General features: G+C 40.4%; 1 protein-coding gene across 1 annotated transcript in view; it reads left to right on the plus strand.

The window, feature by feature from the left end:
* The window catches only part of AKAP17A (A-kinase anchoring protein 17A), a 35,244-nt gene extending 20,028 nt beyond the window's left edge, over positions 1 to 15,216 (plus strand). Inside the window, exons 4-5 of the mRNA XM_073616410.1 lie at positions 5,357 to 5,597; positions 11,938 to 15,216. Coding sequence (XP_073472511.1) covers positions 5,357 to 5,597; positions 11,938 to 12,783 — 1,087 coding nt within the window. The 3' untranslated portion in view covers positions 12,784 to 15,216. The remainder of the gene's footprint in view (positions 1 to 5,356; positions 5,598 to 11,937) is intronic.
* Positions 15,217 to 16,913: the final 1,697 nt, after the last annotated feature.

Consider the following 16,913-nt stretch of genomic DNA (forward strand, 5'->3'; position numbering starts at 1 on the left):
ATATTTATCACACTTTTCATATTTACTTTCTTCTCTTCTGACTAAGAGAAAATGATACAGTGTAGGAGAAAGCGAGTACTGCTGACTTGTCATGTGAGTGGAAACTGGTTCTCCAGGCTCCTGATTGTTGGTACAATACTAGCAACTGTAGGTGACAGCTGGTCTCCATGCTGGGAGCATGCTATGGAGCAAGTTTCCATCACAAACACTGATGCACATATATGCAGTGTCTCAGAAGAAGGCCCACCTCTATGACACTGCATATTTGTATTACATCGGTGTCAACAGGTTAAAGCCAAACTTGTGTTTTTAAATTGGCTGAATAATCTCTTTGTGCATTAGTTAAGTGCATTGGGAAGGCCTACATTTCCTTTTTTTTAAGAAAGCATCCTCCTAGTGTGTTCTTTGTAAGAGCTGCAGCAGTCTGAGTCAGAGCTATGCATTTACAAGGAGAATGTTTGCACAGCTCCGGCTCTGACTGGCAGGCAATAGTTTATGCAGTTTTTTCTTTCTGTTAACCACGGGTTGAAGGAAAGAAAATTGCTCCATTCCCCCATCAACACTGTCAATGTTGATGGGGGAATCCCTCCTGTAACGCTATTGTTCTGCTAACAGGGAGCCTTCCCCATCCTCAGAATAGTGATTACTGTTGACAGTGATAACCGCTGGCAGTGATCGGGAGAAAAAAAACCCATCAGGCTGGTTGTACTGAAGTTGATTGATTGACTTCAGTACAAACGGGCTGCTCATAGATCAATATTTGTGCGGTTCCTGCTGAACCGGACAAATTTTGATATGTCTTTGGCCAACTTTAACGTACATAGCAGTCGTCTCTAGCATGCTGGTTGGTAACAGGATTTACCCTGACTGTGGCTTTTGTTTAGATGCAGAGTTTTAGCTTATTTATACAGTGGGTAAAATAATTTAATCCCTGCAGATTTTATAACAAAGAAATGAAGGATCTATATTTTTTATTGTAGGTGTATTTTAAATTTATAGAGACAGAATATCAATCAAAAATCCAGAAAAAACACAATACAAATGGTATAAATTAAGCTGCAGTTCAGTGACTAAAATAAGTATTTGATCCCCAAGCAAAACACGACTTAGATCTTGGTGGAGAAACCCTTGTTGGAAAGCACAGAGGTAAGATGTTTCTTGTTGTTGGTGACCAGGTTTGCATACATCTCAACACACAGCGAGTCGAGTTAATGCCAAATAGCTCAATTTTGGTCTCATGTGACCACGAGCTGATCCATGAGCTGCACCATTAATTGTCAAGAATCGTTATTGCGATTTGATTTTTTTTTTTTTTTTTTTTTTTTTTATTTCTCTTTGCTATCTTGACAAAAGTGTTTCACAATTCTTGCTATGCAAAGAATTCTCTCTGCTCTTCTGAAGCCACAGCCATCAAAAGAAAGGAAGAAAAAAACAGGCAGTCTGCCAAGAATCACAACATTCTTTAGCAGTGGAACTAAGTATAAACATTGTAACAATTTGTCAAAGGAATAGACTTATGCCCCATACACATGATGAGATTATCGGACGAATGATTGTCCGTTTTTTTTTTTTTTTTTATTGTTTGCTAATCTCAGATCGAATCCGATGCATTTACTAAAGTCACGAAAATTCCCGCACGACAGAAATAAGATTTGGAAGTTATGTCATGTGTTGTAATGTATTTGTATTGCATTTTCGAACGATAGCTGTACTGATTAAACGAAAATCGTACGATCTGGCATAGTGTGAAAAAAATTTTCGTGCATGTCCAATAGAATAATATCGGATGAACTGTCCTGATCAGCTCTCGAAAGCTCTGTACGAACGATCCGATTATTGTACGATCGAATTGAAAGCGGTATTTTCCGTACCATTTTCTGATCGTGTGTACAGGGCTTCAGTGTGTAAATGAGGAAAGTTTAACCACTTAAACACTAAACCTTTTTCTGACATTTGTTGGTTTCAAGTTAAAATCATATTAATTTTTTTTTTTTTTTTGCTAGAAAATGACTTAGAACCTCCAAACATTATATAGATTTTTTAGTAGAGACCCAGAGAATAAAATGGTGGTTGTTGCAATATTTGTGTCACACTGTATTTGCGCAGCGGTCTTTCAAATGCAATTTTTTTTGGAAAAAATTACTTTTAATAAAAAAAACAGTAAAGTTAGCCCAATTTTTTTGTATAATGTGAAAGATTGTACGTCGCAAGAATCGTGATCTTTTTATTCTAAGCAAAAAAAAACTTTGGTTCTCATTTTGGCCAGAATCGTGCAGCTCTAATCTCAGGAAGGATTTTGGTCCACTCTTCTTTATAGATCTTCTCTAAATCTAAGGTCTCTTGACTGTTGCTTGGCAACTATAAGTTTCCGCTCCCTCCATAAATTTTCCATAGGATTAAGGTCTGGAGACTGGCTAGGCCACTCCATATCATTAATGTGCTTTTTCTTGAGCCACTCCTTTGCTGCCATGATAGAATGTTTTGTGCGAGCCCCCACCCCCCCCAAGAAGGCACATGTACAGTCATGCCAATGAATATCTAAATGTTTCAGAGAAGTATTTGGAGAAAGTGCTGTGGTCAGATGAGACCAAAATTGAGCTATTTGGCATTAACTCGACTCGCTGTGTGTCAAGATGTATGCAAACCTGGTTACCAACTACAAGAAACATCTTACCTCTGTGCTTGCCAACAAGGGTTTCTCCATCAAGTACTGAGTCATGTTTTGCTTTGGGATCAAATACTTATTTTACTCACTGAACTGCAACTCAATTTATAACCTTTGTTTAACTGCTTACAGACCGGAGGATTTAGGTGCTTAATGACCAGGCCATTTTTTGCAATACGGCACTGCGTCACTTTAACTGACAGTTGCGCAGTCATGCGACGTTGTACCCAAACAAAATTTGCCCCCCCCCCCCCCCCAAACAAATAGAGCTTTCTTTTGGAGGTATTTGATCACCACTGCATTTTTTTTAATTTTTTGCGCTATAAACAAAAAAGAACAACTATTTTTTGCAATAATAAATATCCCCAAAAAATGTTTTTAAAAAACAAATTTCTTCATCAGTTTAGGCCAATATATATTCGTCTTCTACGTATTTTTGAGAGATTATTAAAGCTATTCTAAATGCTTCTAGGTTGAACTGTATACCAGCTGACCAAAAACATAAATAAAATAAAAAATCAAACCTATAGGCTGTAAATGCTGTTGGGGTTGCAAGTATTCCTATGAAAATGTATTGGGTACAAGGCCTGCCTGTCTGTAAGAGATTTATTGCATCAAAAGCATTTAAAGAAATGTCATGCTTGAATGAGCAGTTGTGGGTGTGTGGTTAGGATAATTTCTGACAACAGACGTCCCCATAGACTTTCTATGGGGACGATTACTTCAGTTAAAACGATACATAGCTCAGGGACTGGGTATGTGGTGACACGCTGGGGAAAACCAAGATATAAAAGCATCAAATCCAACAAAGAACACTGTAAGCAACAGATGGGCTTAAATTTACCTCCCATACTAATATACACCTATATATATACCTGCTGGACTCTTTATTCTTTTGTTAGTGTTGAGTTTTCTGAGTTGCTCAACTGAAGCAAAAAAATAATAAAGTCCACCCTACTAAAGCATTAGTAAATTATTACTATTTTTATTTTTTTTAACATGGGAGTTTAACCTGTGGCACAAAATTTTGCCATTTTGACATGCTCTGTATTGAAAAGTCCTATAGATGGAAAAGATTTTTGTTCATATATAGTGGTGTACATATTGGTAATCCACTCAAGGTCCTCCCCATAGCAGTTTTACTGCTACAGGGCGGTACCTCTGCGCTGGATCGCGTATATATTTGTGATCCGGCTCTTCCGGATGGGGGACGCGCATGCGCGCCACCAGCAGCTCGCTCGCGATGTGAGCACAGTGGCAGGTACCGCGGACTCTGTGTCCGCCAGCACCCGCTGATCATCGAGCAGAATCGCGGCCCTCTTATCTAAACAAGGCAGATCACTGTTCTGACAGAAGGGAAGGCATGGATCCTGTGCCTCTGCAAAGCAGAAAATTTCATTTTCTTCAACCCTCTATTTTCCACTATTGCTGAACACAGTGGCGCTCAGCCATTCAGAGAAAGCAATGTATTCTAACAATAAATACAAAGCTTCCTCTGAGTGGTCAGAGGTTGTGACATCATCAGCCCGCCTCTCTGACTTAGTCAGAGGAAGCTTTGTATTTTTCCCAAAAGTCCGAGGAACCTAGAAATAAAACATGTTACAAATCTTTCCAATGGACTCGAATCCGGTCGATAAATCCGCTCGTCTGTATGCTAGTCCGACCAACTAAAACCGACGCTAGGGCAGCTATTAGCTACTGGCTATCAACTTCCTTATTTTAGTCCAGTCGTAAGTCATCACGTACAAATCCGTTGGACTTTGGTGTGATTGTGTGTAGGCAAGTCCGTTCATTCGGAAAGTCCATTGGAAGTCCGTCGAAAGTCCGTTGGACCAGTCCTGTGAAAATGTCCGCTCGTGTGTACGCGGCATTAGTTTGTTTGAGCCAAGCTGTAAAATCTAACAAAAGATGGAGTTCATCTTTAATGCTGGGCAATAGTTTCAAGGAAAATTTAAGTTTGTCTTGTGATTCATTTAGGGTTCACACATGTCTGGTGTGAATTGCATGGCTGCTTTTACCTCAAATTTTTCTTCTGCGGTTCAGGTGCATTTTTGATGCAGTTCTGATGCAAATTTGCAAGGCTCAGGACTGGATTTTTGTCACAGCTTCGATTTCAGTGTTGGCCAATACATAGTAGATAAAGGGTGTCAACTTTTTGTAGAAGGAGAGCAATCTGTGCTGAAATCCTGAACACACCTGTGATACACAAGCGTTCCCATGGATCTCGATGAGCATGGAAATTGCACCTGAACCGTACCTCAGTGCTCAAAAAATGCACAGGACTCTTTTTAAATTTGTGAATATCTTCATTGGAAATCAAATGCGGTTCAAAACGCATCCAATTTGCATATATGTGAACCGAGCCTTATGGTACTAGACGAAGTACTGGGATATGAGAGATCTGTGTGTATCCTTAGGACACCAATTTGGTAATATGATCTGCTAGATATTGTTTGTTTAAACCCCCTTGGTATTTATGGAAAGTGCAGACATGAGCAGATGGCAGTTCTTCCTATTGGGATTGTACCTAGTATAAGCTGAACTGTGCGTGTGGTGGGGGGGACTGATTGCTTCTGAATGAAAGAAATGAGGAGCTTTATCCATAGAGCGAGAGATATTCAGTATGTACAAACTTTTTTAATTGTTTTCCATGAATATGCGGCAATGACTAACATTGATTGATCATTTTAGAAAACAAAAAGAACTAGAAGAGATTGAGAAGGAGAATAAGCGTAAAGAGAAGATCAGACGAAAGGAGGATAAACAACGAGAACGAGAAGCTCGCAAACACAAGAAAAAGCTGCAAAAACTGCAAGCAGAGGAGCAAAAGAGATTGCAGGAGAAAATCCGATTTGAAGAGAGAAAGCTCCTATTGTCTCAGAGGAATTTGCAGTCCATCAGGTTAATTGTGGAGCTTCTAAGCAGAGTGAAGGTGAGAGAGCGGTTTCTGTTCTTACATAATGGATTTAAAGAACTGGCTAATTCATGGTCTGCTTCTACAATCGCCAGGTCTTTAGAGCTATTGTATTAAGATGGTACAATGTGATGAAAACCGCTCATAATGATTAATCTGATTTGATACACACTTTGCTGGTAATAAGGAATCTATATTTTATTTATATAATATATAATATATATTTTATATATTTTTCTCATTTACAATGTTCAGTGCTAGAAATGTAAAAAAGAAAAAGTTTTTAATCTTATATAGTTATAGGTATATATTTACCAGTTGCAACCAGCAATAGCAGACACATCTCTCTCCCTCTTTTCTAGCACAGATGGGTATGCAGTTAATTAGTCTAGAGAGGCTTCCACAAAGCATGTAAGTAGTGGGCAATAGGCCTGTGTCATAAATGCACCTGTAATGTTCATTTTGTAAAAATACGATTTTTGCACACAAAATAAGCGTCAGGTTTCAAACTATAAAGCCTAAAAAAAAATCTAAATTGACCAAAAGCAGAATAATTTATCTCCTAAATGAATTCAGTACTTAGAAATGTATGCATTTTATTAAAACAAATCTCTACATTTTGCTGGAAAATGTTATTTAAAGTTCTAGTAAAGCTTTAAACCGCTAACCCCAATGATTACCTCTAAGGCTACTTTCACACCGAGGCGCTATAGCGCTAAAAATAGTACCTGCAAATCGCCTCTCCTGTCACTCCAGTGTGAAAGCCAGAGTGCTTAAAGAAAAAAAAGTCCCGCAAGCCGCATCTTTGAGGCGCTTTAGGAACGGTGTATACGAGTGCCAGAGATTGTAAATTCGCATCAGTCACACTACATGAATAGAACTGTCATACTTTCCTATTAAAAAAAAAAAATACCTAAACTGTGGTAATGCTGCAGCATCACAAGTCGTGGTTTTTAATGATATTGCAGCATGGAAAGAGCACAGTCTAAATGGGACAGGGGGGCGGAGACGTGATTGTGTAGTGCTGGGTGCAGCAATTTCTTCAGAACAGAGAAAAGACTAAATCTACAAAAAGTGTAAAAGCCTTGACATGTACACATTTACCTAGAGAAGTGGAGAAAGGGTCCTCATCCCTTTGTAAGCTCTGACTACTGCAGCTCAAGCTAACAAAGCTGCTTTTTCAGCTCTAATCGGCTGAGCAGAGAAGCAAAGGAGCAAAAAAAATGCGAGTATGAGCTGCTGGGAAGGGGGATAATTAAAGTGTTACTAAACCCAGGACCTGCATTCACTATATCTGGTCTCCCACAGAACACAGAACATGGAAAAGCAATTAATTTGAGTAAAATTAAACTGCTAAATACGGTTTCTCATCAGCGGTATATAGCAGTCTTATGACTTTTCTGTCTGACTGAGCACTGGTTAAACCTTGTAGGAGGAGTTTTCATTCTCCTCTGACTGTCCTATGAGGCTGCATGACCCACTGACTTTCTGTCTGGACAGTGCTGATTGGCCCTGTGCTGATCACTTGCAACCTCTAAAAAAAAAAAAAAAAATACTCTCTCGCAATAAACACCAAACTGAGCATGTGCAGAGTGCCCCCAAGGCTCTGTACTATCAGTAGAAGGATTGGGGACAGTAAAAGAAGGGAAGGATCAGAGAAGATGGGATCAAACAGCCTTTTTACACAATGCGGAGGATTAACCCCTTAGGTTCTACAGTGAATGTAACAAGCATGCTTTACTGCATATACAAACTGATTTTACTGTGGTGGGTTTAGTAACACTTTAATCAAAGATGCTACTTTATCATAAGGTGTGTGTATGTATGTATGTATGTATATATGTGTATATATATATATATATATATATATATATATATATATATATATATATATATATATATATATATATATATATATATATATATATATATATATATATATATATATATATATATATATATATATATATATATATATTTATATACTAATTTTAAATTGCTTACAAAACATACCCTATATTTTGCCTTTTAAGGGAACTTGTGCATTTTCTTATGTAGTTCACAACAGGTTCATCTTAAACGTGTCCCCACCAGCTGCACATACTCTTTTTTTTCTTTTACTCCCCAACTGGTCTTTTTGCCACTGGGAACATGTGGGAATCCCTGTGTAAGATCCTGAGGCTTTCACGGGGCTGAGGACTCTCTCGCCCCACCCATGTGACAGCACTTGGTATCTAAGTGGCCAATCAGAATACACCAGCGCTGTCATGTGGAAAGGATCGAGTCACATGGTCTCATACCCAGAAGTAAAGACGTATTTTTTTCCATCCTAGCAGCCTAAGCAAAGGGAAGTGTAAGCATCTGATAAGTACCACCATTAAAAATGATCCAGGTTCTATGACTTGCATGAGCAAAGCACAGACTCTGTTTAATTTTAATGTTAAAGGGTTTGTAAACCTTAGTTTTTTTCTTTCATAAAAATAACAAACGTTGTACTTACCTGCTCTGTGCAAAGATTTTGCACAGAGCAGCCCTGATCCTTATCTGGGGTCCCCCTCTGGCACTCCTGGCTCCTCTTGTCCATCGGGTGCCCCCACGTGATGCTGCTTTCCATGGGGGCACCTTTGTGGGCTCGCTCCCGAGTCCAGCTGCTGTATCCATTGACGCAGACATTTTTGGAGAATAAGGATATTATTTTGAGTCCCTTTAAGAGACCTGTAGGGCTCAAAAACCAAGAGAAAATAATATACAGAAATCATTGCTTGTATAGAAACCTAAAGTGACACTAGCAGCTCTGATTTGTAATACTGGTATATTAACTACTTGCCAACCATGTCATAGACAAAAGGTTATCGGTCAGAAGTGGAATACCGGGGTTATGGCTGCAGCAATATGCCACTGCCCCACTTTTGTTTGTTTTTTTTTTTTAGCCGGCAAATCTCAGTTAAAGTGGTTTGCGCAGCAGATTCACTGCTGGATCACTTTTAAAAGTAGCAGGAGGGGTTGCCTTGGTGGTTCTCGGGCTTGCCTGGATGACCGGTAGCCCTCCGTTTCAGCGGTTGTAGCAGCTGGTAACAGTGATGAGCGGAGAAAAGATGGCCGCTCATCTCTATGGTCTAGGAGGATAGGAGGACTGGAGCAATGTCATGATGTCTCTTCTGGTTCAAGTGTTTTGTCAAAATAGCCAATTCTAATCACGTCCCTTCCGGTTACTTTAAACCATCAGTAATTGGAGATTTTGACAAAACACCGGCAACCAGTTACACTCCAGTACACGAAGATTTTGCTTTTTTGACACAACAGCGGGTAACGAGAAAAAAAAGTTGTCGCCGCCTTGTAGGTGGCCATTTTGTTGGTTTGTGTCGGAGCGGACTAACGATATCCACTCATAATATCGTGTACCGGAGTGTACACGGTTGCCGGTATTGTGTCAAAACAGCAAGTTGTCGAAATCTCCAATTGATGGGTTACAGTAACCGGAAGTGACGCGATTGGAGATCTCAATGAATTAGCTATTTTGACAGAACACCGCCACTATGTAAACAAGGCCTTTTTCATTTTCCTGCTCAGCGGGGATCAGCAGAGCGATCCCCGCTGAGCAAGCAGATATTCACGGGGTGGATCATCACTGATCCGCCCCATGTGAAAGAGCCCTTAAGCATTAAATCCTTTTTTTTTTTATTTTTTATCTAATGCTTTACATTGTAGAGGAGAGATGTGGGGTTGACCCCTGATCTCTTCATAAAGGGGACATGTCACTGCTTATTTCTATCACAAGGGATGTTTCCAAAAAAAAAAAGTGATCAAAAAAAAAATTTTTAAGGGAAAGTGTAAAAATAAAAAAATGTAATCATAAAAAATAAAGATTTTAAAGCTTGTTCGCAGTGGTGAACGCATACATAAGTCATGCTTACATCTGTAAATGCTGTTCACACCGCACAGGTGAGGTATCGCCGTAAACCTCAGAGCGAGAACAATAATTCTAGCACTAGATCTCCTCAGCAACTCTAAATTGGTAACCTGTAGAAATTTGTAAAGCGTCGCCTATGGAGATTTTAAGTACCGTAGTTTGCTGCCATTCCACGAGTGTGTGCAATTACATGACATGTTGTATCTATTTATTCGACGTAATGTCATCTTTTATATTTAAAAGCAAAAATTGGGTTATGTATTGTATTTATTTTTTTTAAAATTTGTTTGAAAAACGATGGACAAATACCGTGCTACATATAAAAAAACGAAAAAAAAAAAAACAGATTACTATTTTGTTCTCTAGGGTTTCGGCTAAAAAATAAATGTGTGTGTGTGTGTGTATGTGTATAATATGTATGGAGAGAGAGAGGGAGAGAGAGAGAGATTGATTGTGTGTATATGTTTGGGGGTTCTAACACCAATTATTTTTTTTTTATTATTGTTTTATTTTTTTCATATGCGAGAGAAGTGTCTGAATTGGCCCGATAGGCAAGTGGTTAACCTGTTAAAGTCTTTGACTGTACCTAAGGTTTGCCTTTCAATGCCTAAGGCTGCCTACCCTCTCTCCCCGTGAAATTTCTGGGATGACAGCCAGGCTTCTCCCTGTCTCTAACACTGACTTGTGTGATTTAAAACGGAAATACGTTGTATTTGAGCACCACAAACCAAAAGCGCTATTTAGGCTCGAACCCTACTAATCCACTGCGGGTTCCCACATCGCATGTCTCCCAGTGGCAGTTTACACTGCCCTACACGAACTGCTGGGCATGTCAATTGAAAGTTTGACACCCCCAAATCCGTTTGCATATCGCAGTGCGAACTGCAAACTTGGACAGAAATCAGAGTGCAGTGCGAATCACGTTCGATGAGGTACATCGCTGCAGTGTGAACCAAGCCTTAATCCATTTTTAATATTCAAAGCAAACTCACCCTTTCATGTCTAAATGTTTTATTTTGCTGAGAACTCGCTTTGAAAAACACCCCCTAGCATTTCTAGCCGCAGCCATCTTGAGTAAGTGCAGATGATTCATGTAGCAGTTACTCCCTGGAATCCATCGCTCACTTCTCAGTCTTCGAGCCGGTGGGGGACAGCTGCAGCATTGAACCATATAGGTGAGTATGTACTGAATGTTTGTTTATTTTTTATTTCTCACACTTCTCCTTTAAAACAAAGAAGCAAATCGTGTTTGCACACTTAATTTATAAATACATTGTAACACGATTGTTATACTGTATTTTAATTAGTGTTTAAAACCCTAAATCCTTTCTAACCCCAACTTTACCTTTTATCAGCCCTCTAACTTATTTAGCAACTTCTATTGTTTGCTATTGGCTATTTTTTTTTTTTTTCTAACCAATCAAATACAAAAATAAAAAAAAATTCTATTCCACATTTGTAAATAGCATTGCGATGTGGTTTTCTTAAAGAGACCTTGTTGCTAATAGAAAAGTATTCGGCTTTATTTAAAAAAAAAAATACGTGCCTGTCCAGACGACGACCGCTCCAATCCTTGCTTATTAAAGTGGTAGTAAACTCTGTACTACAACTTGTACCTACAGGTAAGCCAATAATAAGGATTACTTGTAGGTACTGTGACTATCTCCTAAACTTACACGGCTTAGGAGATATTCAGAGTGTATGCAGCCGATGATATTATCGGTGTATGCGCACGGAAGGTCCAGCTTACAGTGCCGGACCTTCAGAGACGTGCCAAAAAGGCAGCTCCCGCGTGCATGCATGGGTGTGACGACATCGTAGCTCGGGCCAATCACATAGCCAGAGTTTGCGAACCCAGAAGACGGACAGGGCGAACATGTCAGCCCTCTCATCGGTGACATTACAGCGCTGGAAGCCTTCTTTCCAAGGTGAGTATTTCATAATGTGCTAGTAGGTGATGCGTACAGTACTAGCACATCTTGCAGGTGTGTGGTTTTTTTTTTTGTTTGTTTTTTTTAAATCGGTGGTTTACAACTGCTTTACAGCTTCGTACACACTGGGCATACTATCGTATCCCTGTGCAGGGCCGTGTTTTTCCACATGGGGATGCATTCCTGTGCAGGCAGTAGATCAGTGGGACTGTCTACATGGGAATGCATGGAGCATATGCATCTCCAGCCCTGTACGGGCATACAGGAAACAAGTCCTTACAGAGAATCTAACTCTTTCAGGTGTGTGTGTGGGATGCCTGCATTCTCTACCGCATACTGTGGTTCCTTCTGTCATTACAGGATGCAGGGCAGCAAGAGGTGTGGGGTTGACGATCCTCTCTAATGAGTGGTAATTGCAGGTTTCTGGATTTCTCTTTCTCTATACATAAAGCAGTCAGGAGCTCTCTGGAGTATTTCACATGCACTGTATAGACATTATCTTTTTTGTGTTTTGCAGGCTGCAAAGATTCGTGAACAGGAGGAAATGGAAGCAGAAAGGAATCGCCTTCTCCAGCTGGAAGAGAGAAGACGACAGCAGGAGACAGAGCTAAGACGAGTGGAAGAGGAGAAGCAACGTACCTTAATTTTATTCCGCAAAGAGAGAGAACTGAGAGAGAAGCTTGTGAGCAGTTTCCTAAACCGAAATGTGTGTTCTGCATCTCAGTTAGGAGAGGAATCCCAGCAGCCACAGTGTTATCCCCTGGCAACCAATGAAAATCTTCCCCGAGACTACTTAAATGCTTTCACATCTACCTCAACACAAACCCTATCAGAATATGGGTCACTCAGGCCGCACATTCACTATGCAAACTCCAACGTACATGTTGTAAATGGCGTCTGTCTGGAAGCCGCTGCACCCCAGGAGTGTAAAATTAGTGATGTTAATCCAGCTAGACCATTGTACTCTCTCACCAGCATTCTCGGTAATAATATCCTACATAATCATTCAGCAAGTAAAGATCCCGCTTTATGGCTAAAAGAAGTCGAAACTCTCCAAAGCAAAGGCGAGCCGTATGCTCATATTGCGTCAGACCTAACCAGCAGACGTTCGCGCTCTCAGGACAAAGAACACAAGCCTAAATTAAAACAGAAGCGAGACTTAAGTAGAGAAGAGGACGATCATAAAAGAGCTAAGAAGCTCCACAAGAAGCATTCCGCTAGAGACTGCAGCCCACCCACAAGAAGCAGTAGCCGGAAACATAGTAGACACAGAAGCCGAGATCTAAAGTCAAGGCCCAGTCATAGGCAGGAGAGGCATTATCGGAGATCGTATAGTAGAGATAGGGGTTCTTGGAGTAGCTAAATACAAGCTGCTCCCTGCAGCAGTTTTCTGCATGTAGAACTGTTGGCCAGTTTAGACTCTAAAATGTTTAGTCTGTGGTCTGTAGAGCCAGCTGTACATAGTTTATAATGCTACTCTAATATTTTTGTTTTCTGTTTGTTGGGTTTCCTTTAAAGGGCCAGTAAACCAAAGCAACCATTAGCCTATATAAAGAGCTACTGAATAAAAAAGACATCTGTAAAACTGCACAACCGTACATTATAGCCCAACTACAGCAAACGATGGGGACTCATTGAATAAAAGGGTGCTTCTGTCGGGTTTCCCCTCATCCTCTTGGCATGAAATCCTTAAGAACCATGTATTTACAATTTTGTATAATACAATGCAGACAGACATTGTAGAGCCTGTAATGAATATTATGCTTCAGGCTTATGAACAAGGCAACTTAGTTACCCTCTGAGCAGATTTCAGGAAAGTGGGTTACATCAGTCAGCACATTAGCTTTGCCATAGATCAGCGGGGTAGACAAGTGAAATGCTGGCTTTCAAGCTTCTGACTGCATTGTGTTATCCTGTAAATATTAGAATTAGGAATTTGGTGATCTTTTTATTTCATGAGACCTGGACAGGATCTGCCTGAACCTTGTAGCCACTAAGGGACAGTTTTTTGGTTTTTTTTGAATACTTAGAACACCTTTTAGAGCTGCGTGGGTGATTTTCAGTAAGGCTGGCCATAGACTGATCGAATCTCGGCTGGTTCAGCAGGAACCAACCAAGATTCGAACCGTGTATGGGCAGGCTAAATGTACCAAGTTGATCAATCAACTTGAGTACAACCAGCCTGCCGGAATTTACTTGCGATTATCGCTAGTGGCTGCTTGTGATACACTGTCTTTTACCGGCGGTGATGGCTTCCAGAGCCCCCCCTCCACCCCACCCATGGGAGAATACAATGTCTCAGCAGGAGGGATTCCACTGTTGGCACTGTCTGTGTTGATGGGGGAATCAAGCACATTTCTTTCCCGCAACCTGTGGTTGCAGGTAATAACTTTGCACTGTCTATGGCCGGCCTAACTAGTGAAGTATCAAGTGATTATTGAAGAGGAGCGTTCAAGTTGAACAAATGGCTCCCTGTGGTTTAAACTACACAAGAAAAATGTAGTAATGGTTAATCTTGCAGGATTGCACAGAAGTCCAATTGTGTAATAAATCTATATAGTGCATAGCTCAGAGGCTGCCTGTGGCTGGAGTCATTTGACATTGGTACTTAAATGATCAAAAAAACTCCTTCACCAAGCCTCTGTGACTACTACAGCCTAAAATAAAATAATGTTTGATCACTTTTTGTTAAGCTGGGTATAGAGGAAATTTGTCTGGTTCATCAGGAACCGTACATTTTCAGTGCATGTGTACCGCTAATATGTTCAGCAACTGGCTTCTGCTGAATAGTCCTGGAAAACCAGTCTTCGTTTCAGATCGGCTGTCTGCGCAAGGTATGTGCAGCACAGTGATTATGTCATTGCTACTTTCTACAAAGTAATATCTGGGTTTGCAAAAGCATTTGGTGCACACAAAGTTGATTATGTCCTTTACGGATATTGAATTATATATTTAAATGAGTTTGTGTGCTTTAAAGATATATTTTTTTTAATCATAAAAAAACGTCATACTTGCCTACTTCATGCAGTGGTTTTGCACAGAGCAGCCCAGATCCTCCTCTTCTCGGATTCAACGCAGGCGCTCCTGACCCCTCCTCTCCTCCAAGTTGTCCCCAAGCTACTTGTTATGGGGCACTAGTGCATGCTCACTCCCGATCCCCGCTCTGTGTCCATAAGACACACAGAACAGGGCTTGGCCCCACTCCCTCCTCACTGGCTGTGAGCTGTGATTGACAGCAGGGGGAGCCGATGTCTGTCTCTCAGCCAATCAGGAGGCAGAGGCCCGGGAGAGCAGCGACTTTCATGCACATCGCTGGATCGCGATCAAGCTCAGGCAAGTATTGTGAGGGAACGCCATACTGAAGGTTTTTGACCTTCATGCATGATGGTAAAAAACCTTCAGCCTTTAGAACCACTTTGAGCTTGGAAATATATGTATTGACACGAGCATCTAAAAACCACCCTTGTAGTGCTTACCTTAATTTAATAACAGAGTAAAAGCCTACACTTGGATACTTACTAAAACGAAACATATTTTAATTCATGACAGATTGTCTTTCAATGTATCAAAGTGTAACAAATATGGAAAATGTATTTATAATCTATTTTTTAATTATTGCTTTTTATGTTGGGCAGCACATGTTGGGTTTAGTTGTCCTTTAAATAGGAAACGGTATGGTTCAAATATCAGTTTGTTTAAAAAATTAAGTAAAAATCCTTGTGGATTCTGTTGTAGGGACCATATAGGCCTGCAAAAAGTTTCAGGTCCAGGTAATAAAGTATTTCTTTTTCAGATTTTAAAAAACTGAGACTCCTGTCTGTTTTAATTAAAACCAACCTAACACCAACATGGGTATATATAATGGAGCGTATGATGGGATAAACTAAAAGTAGAGGTTTCCACGGCGAATACAACATGCCAAAGTGCTTAGTAGACCCAGAGATATAGGCAGCTGAATTCATATACAAAATTTGACTTTTCCTGCACATTAGGTTCAGTCCTGTCTCCTGATAATCCCTATTCTGCATAGAACTTTAGCTTTTTGTATCTAGTGATTGAATGACACAAGATTTTCACTGAAGGTAACCTCTCCTTTGTATTCTTCATTATATGCTCTGTTTGGATTGCCCAGATATGTGACAGCATTTCTTCAAAGCTGTACATTCAAAATCTGTAATAAGAGAAGAATTGAGGCTGCCACTGTTAATCTGTTGAAAATGCTAGTTGCCTGGCTTTCTCTGCCCTCATTACAATCATCTACATTTGTAAATGTAATGATTTAGATTGAAAATATACATTAGGAGTTTTTTTCTTAAATATCTGGCAGGAGTTCAGCTTTACACACAGCTACAATTGGTACCTTAAAGCGATATTAAAGGCAGATCTTTTATTTTAAAACTAATAAACATGTTATACTTACCTGCTCTGTGCAATGGTTTTGCATGGAGCAGCCCTGATCCTCCTCTTTTCGGATTCCCCAGCAATGCTTCTGGCCCGAGTTCAAGCTGCTTGCTAGTTGGGCACCCGAACAAGGCTTGCTCCCAAGCCGCTGCACTGTATGTCCATTCACACACTGAGTGCAGCTCAGCCCTGCCCCCACTCTATCCTCATTGGCTCACTGGTTGAGATTGACCGTAGCGGGAGCCAATGGCTATCTGCATGTCTCAGCAAATAAGGAGGAAGAGACCCCGGAGAGCCACTGCACATCGCTGTATTTAGAGGGGGCTCAGGTAAGTATTAGAGGGTGACTGCTGAGCACAGAAGTATTTTTTTTTTTTTTTACCTTCACGGATAGAATCCGCTTGAAGAAAACAGGGGTTTCCAACATTCCTCCACTCCATAACCACCAGGGTCCTCCACCACTCCTTCAATGACTCAAGGTTGGTCCCTTTACTATGGCCTCCTTCCTCATACAACACACATGTAGGCTATGGGAAAAGCAAAAAGGAACACCATAGCATAAAATTCTCTTTAATTTTTAAAATAAAAAATAAGGCAGCTGGGAGCTATGACCTTACTAACCTATTCTATTAGGGCATTTTAAAACCATACAATCACATGCACTATCCCAACTGTCAAATCTTTAAGTAGATAGAATATGGCAGTAGGAAGCATCTGCGCATACAACTACATTATATGCAGATTTTCCATGATCTGGTCAAAAAATACCAATATCAAGGATGCGTTTGAAATGAGGAGTGAGGGTTATTTATTAGCACCACATGGGGATAAATCAAACTATAGGCAGATGCAGGATGCATATTTGTCCAACCTGTAGGTGGTGTTGCACCGCTTCTCTAGGTGGAGAGTTGTTTTGCGAGAGGAATAGTCATCTGTTGAGGATTTGAACAACTTTGACAAGGGCTAAATGGTATTCGCTAGACGACTGGGTCAAAGAATTTCCAAAGTTGCAGCTCTTGTGGCATGTTCTGAGTCTGCAGTGGGCAGGTCCTACCAAAAGTGGTCCAAGGAAGGAAAACCGGTGAACTGGCA

This window comes from Aquarana catesbeiana, linkage group LG02 (genome assembly GCF_042186555.1).
Source record: "Aquarana catesbeiana isolate 2022-GZ linkage group LG02, ASM4218655v1, whole genome shotgun sequence".
NCBI lineage: Eukaryota > Metazoa > Chordata > Amphibia > Anura > Ranidae > Aquarana > Aquarana catesbeiana.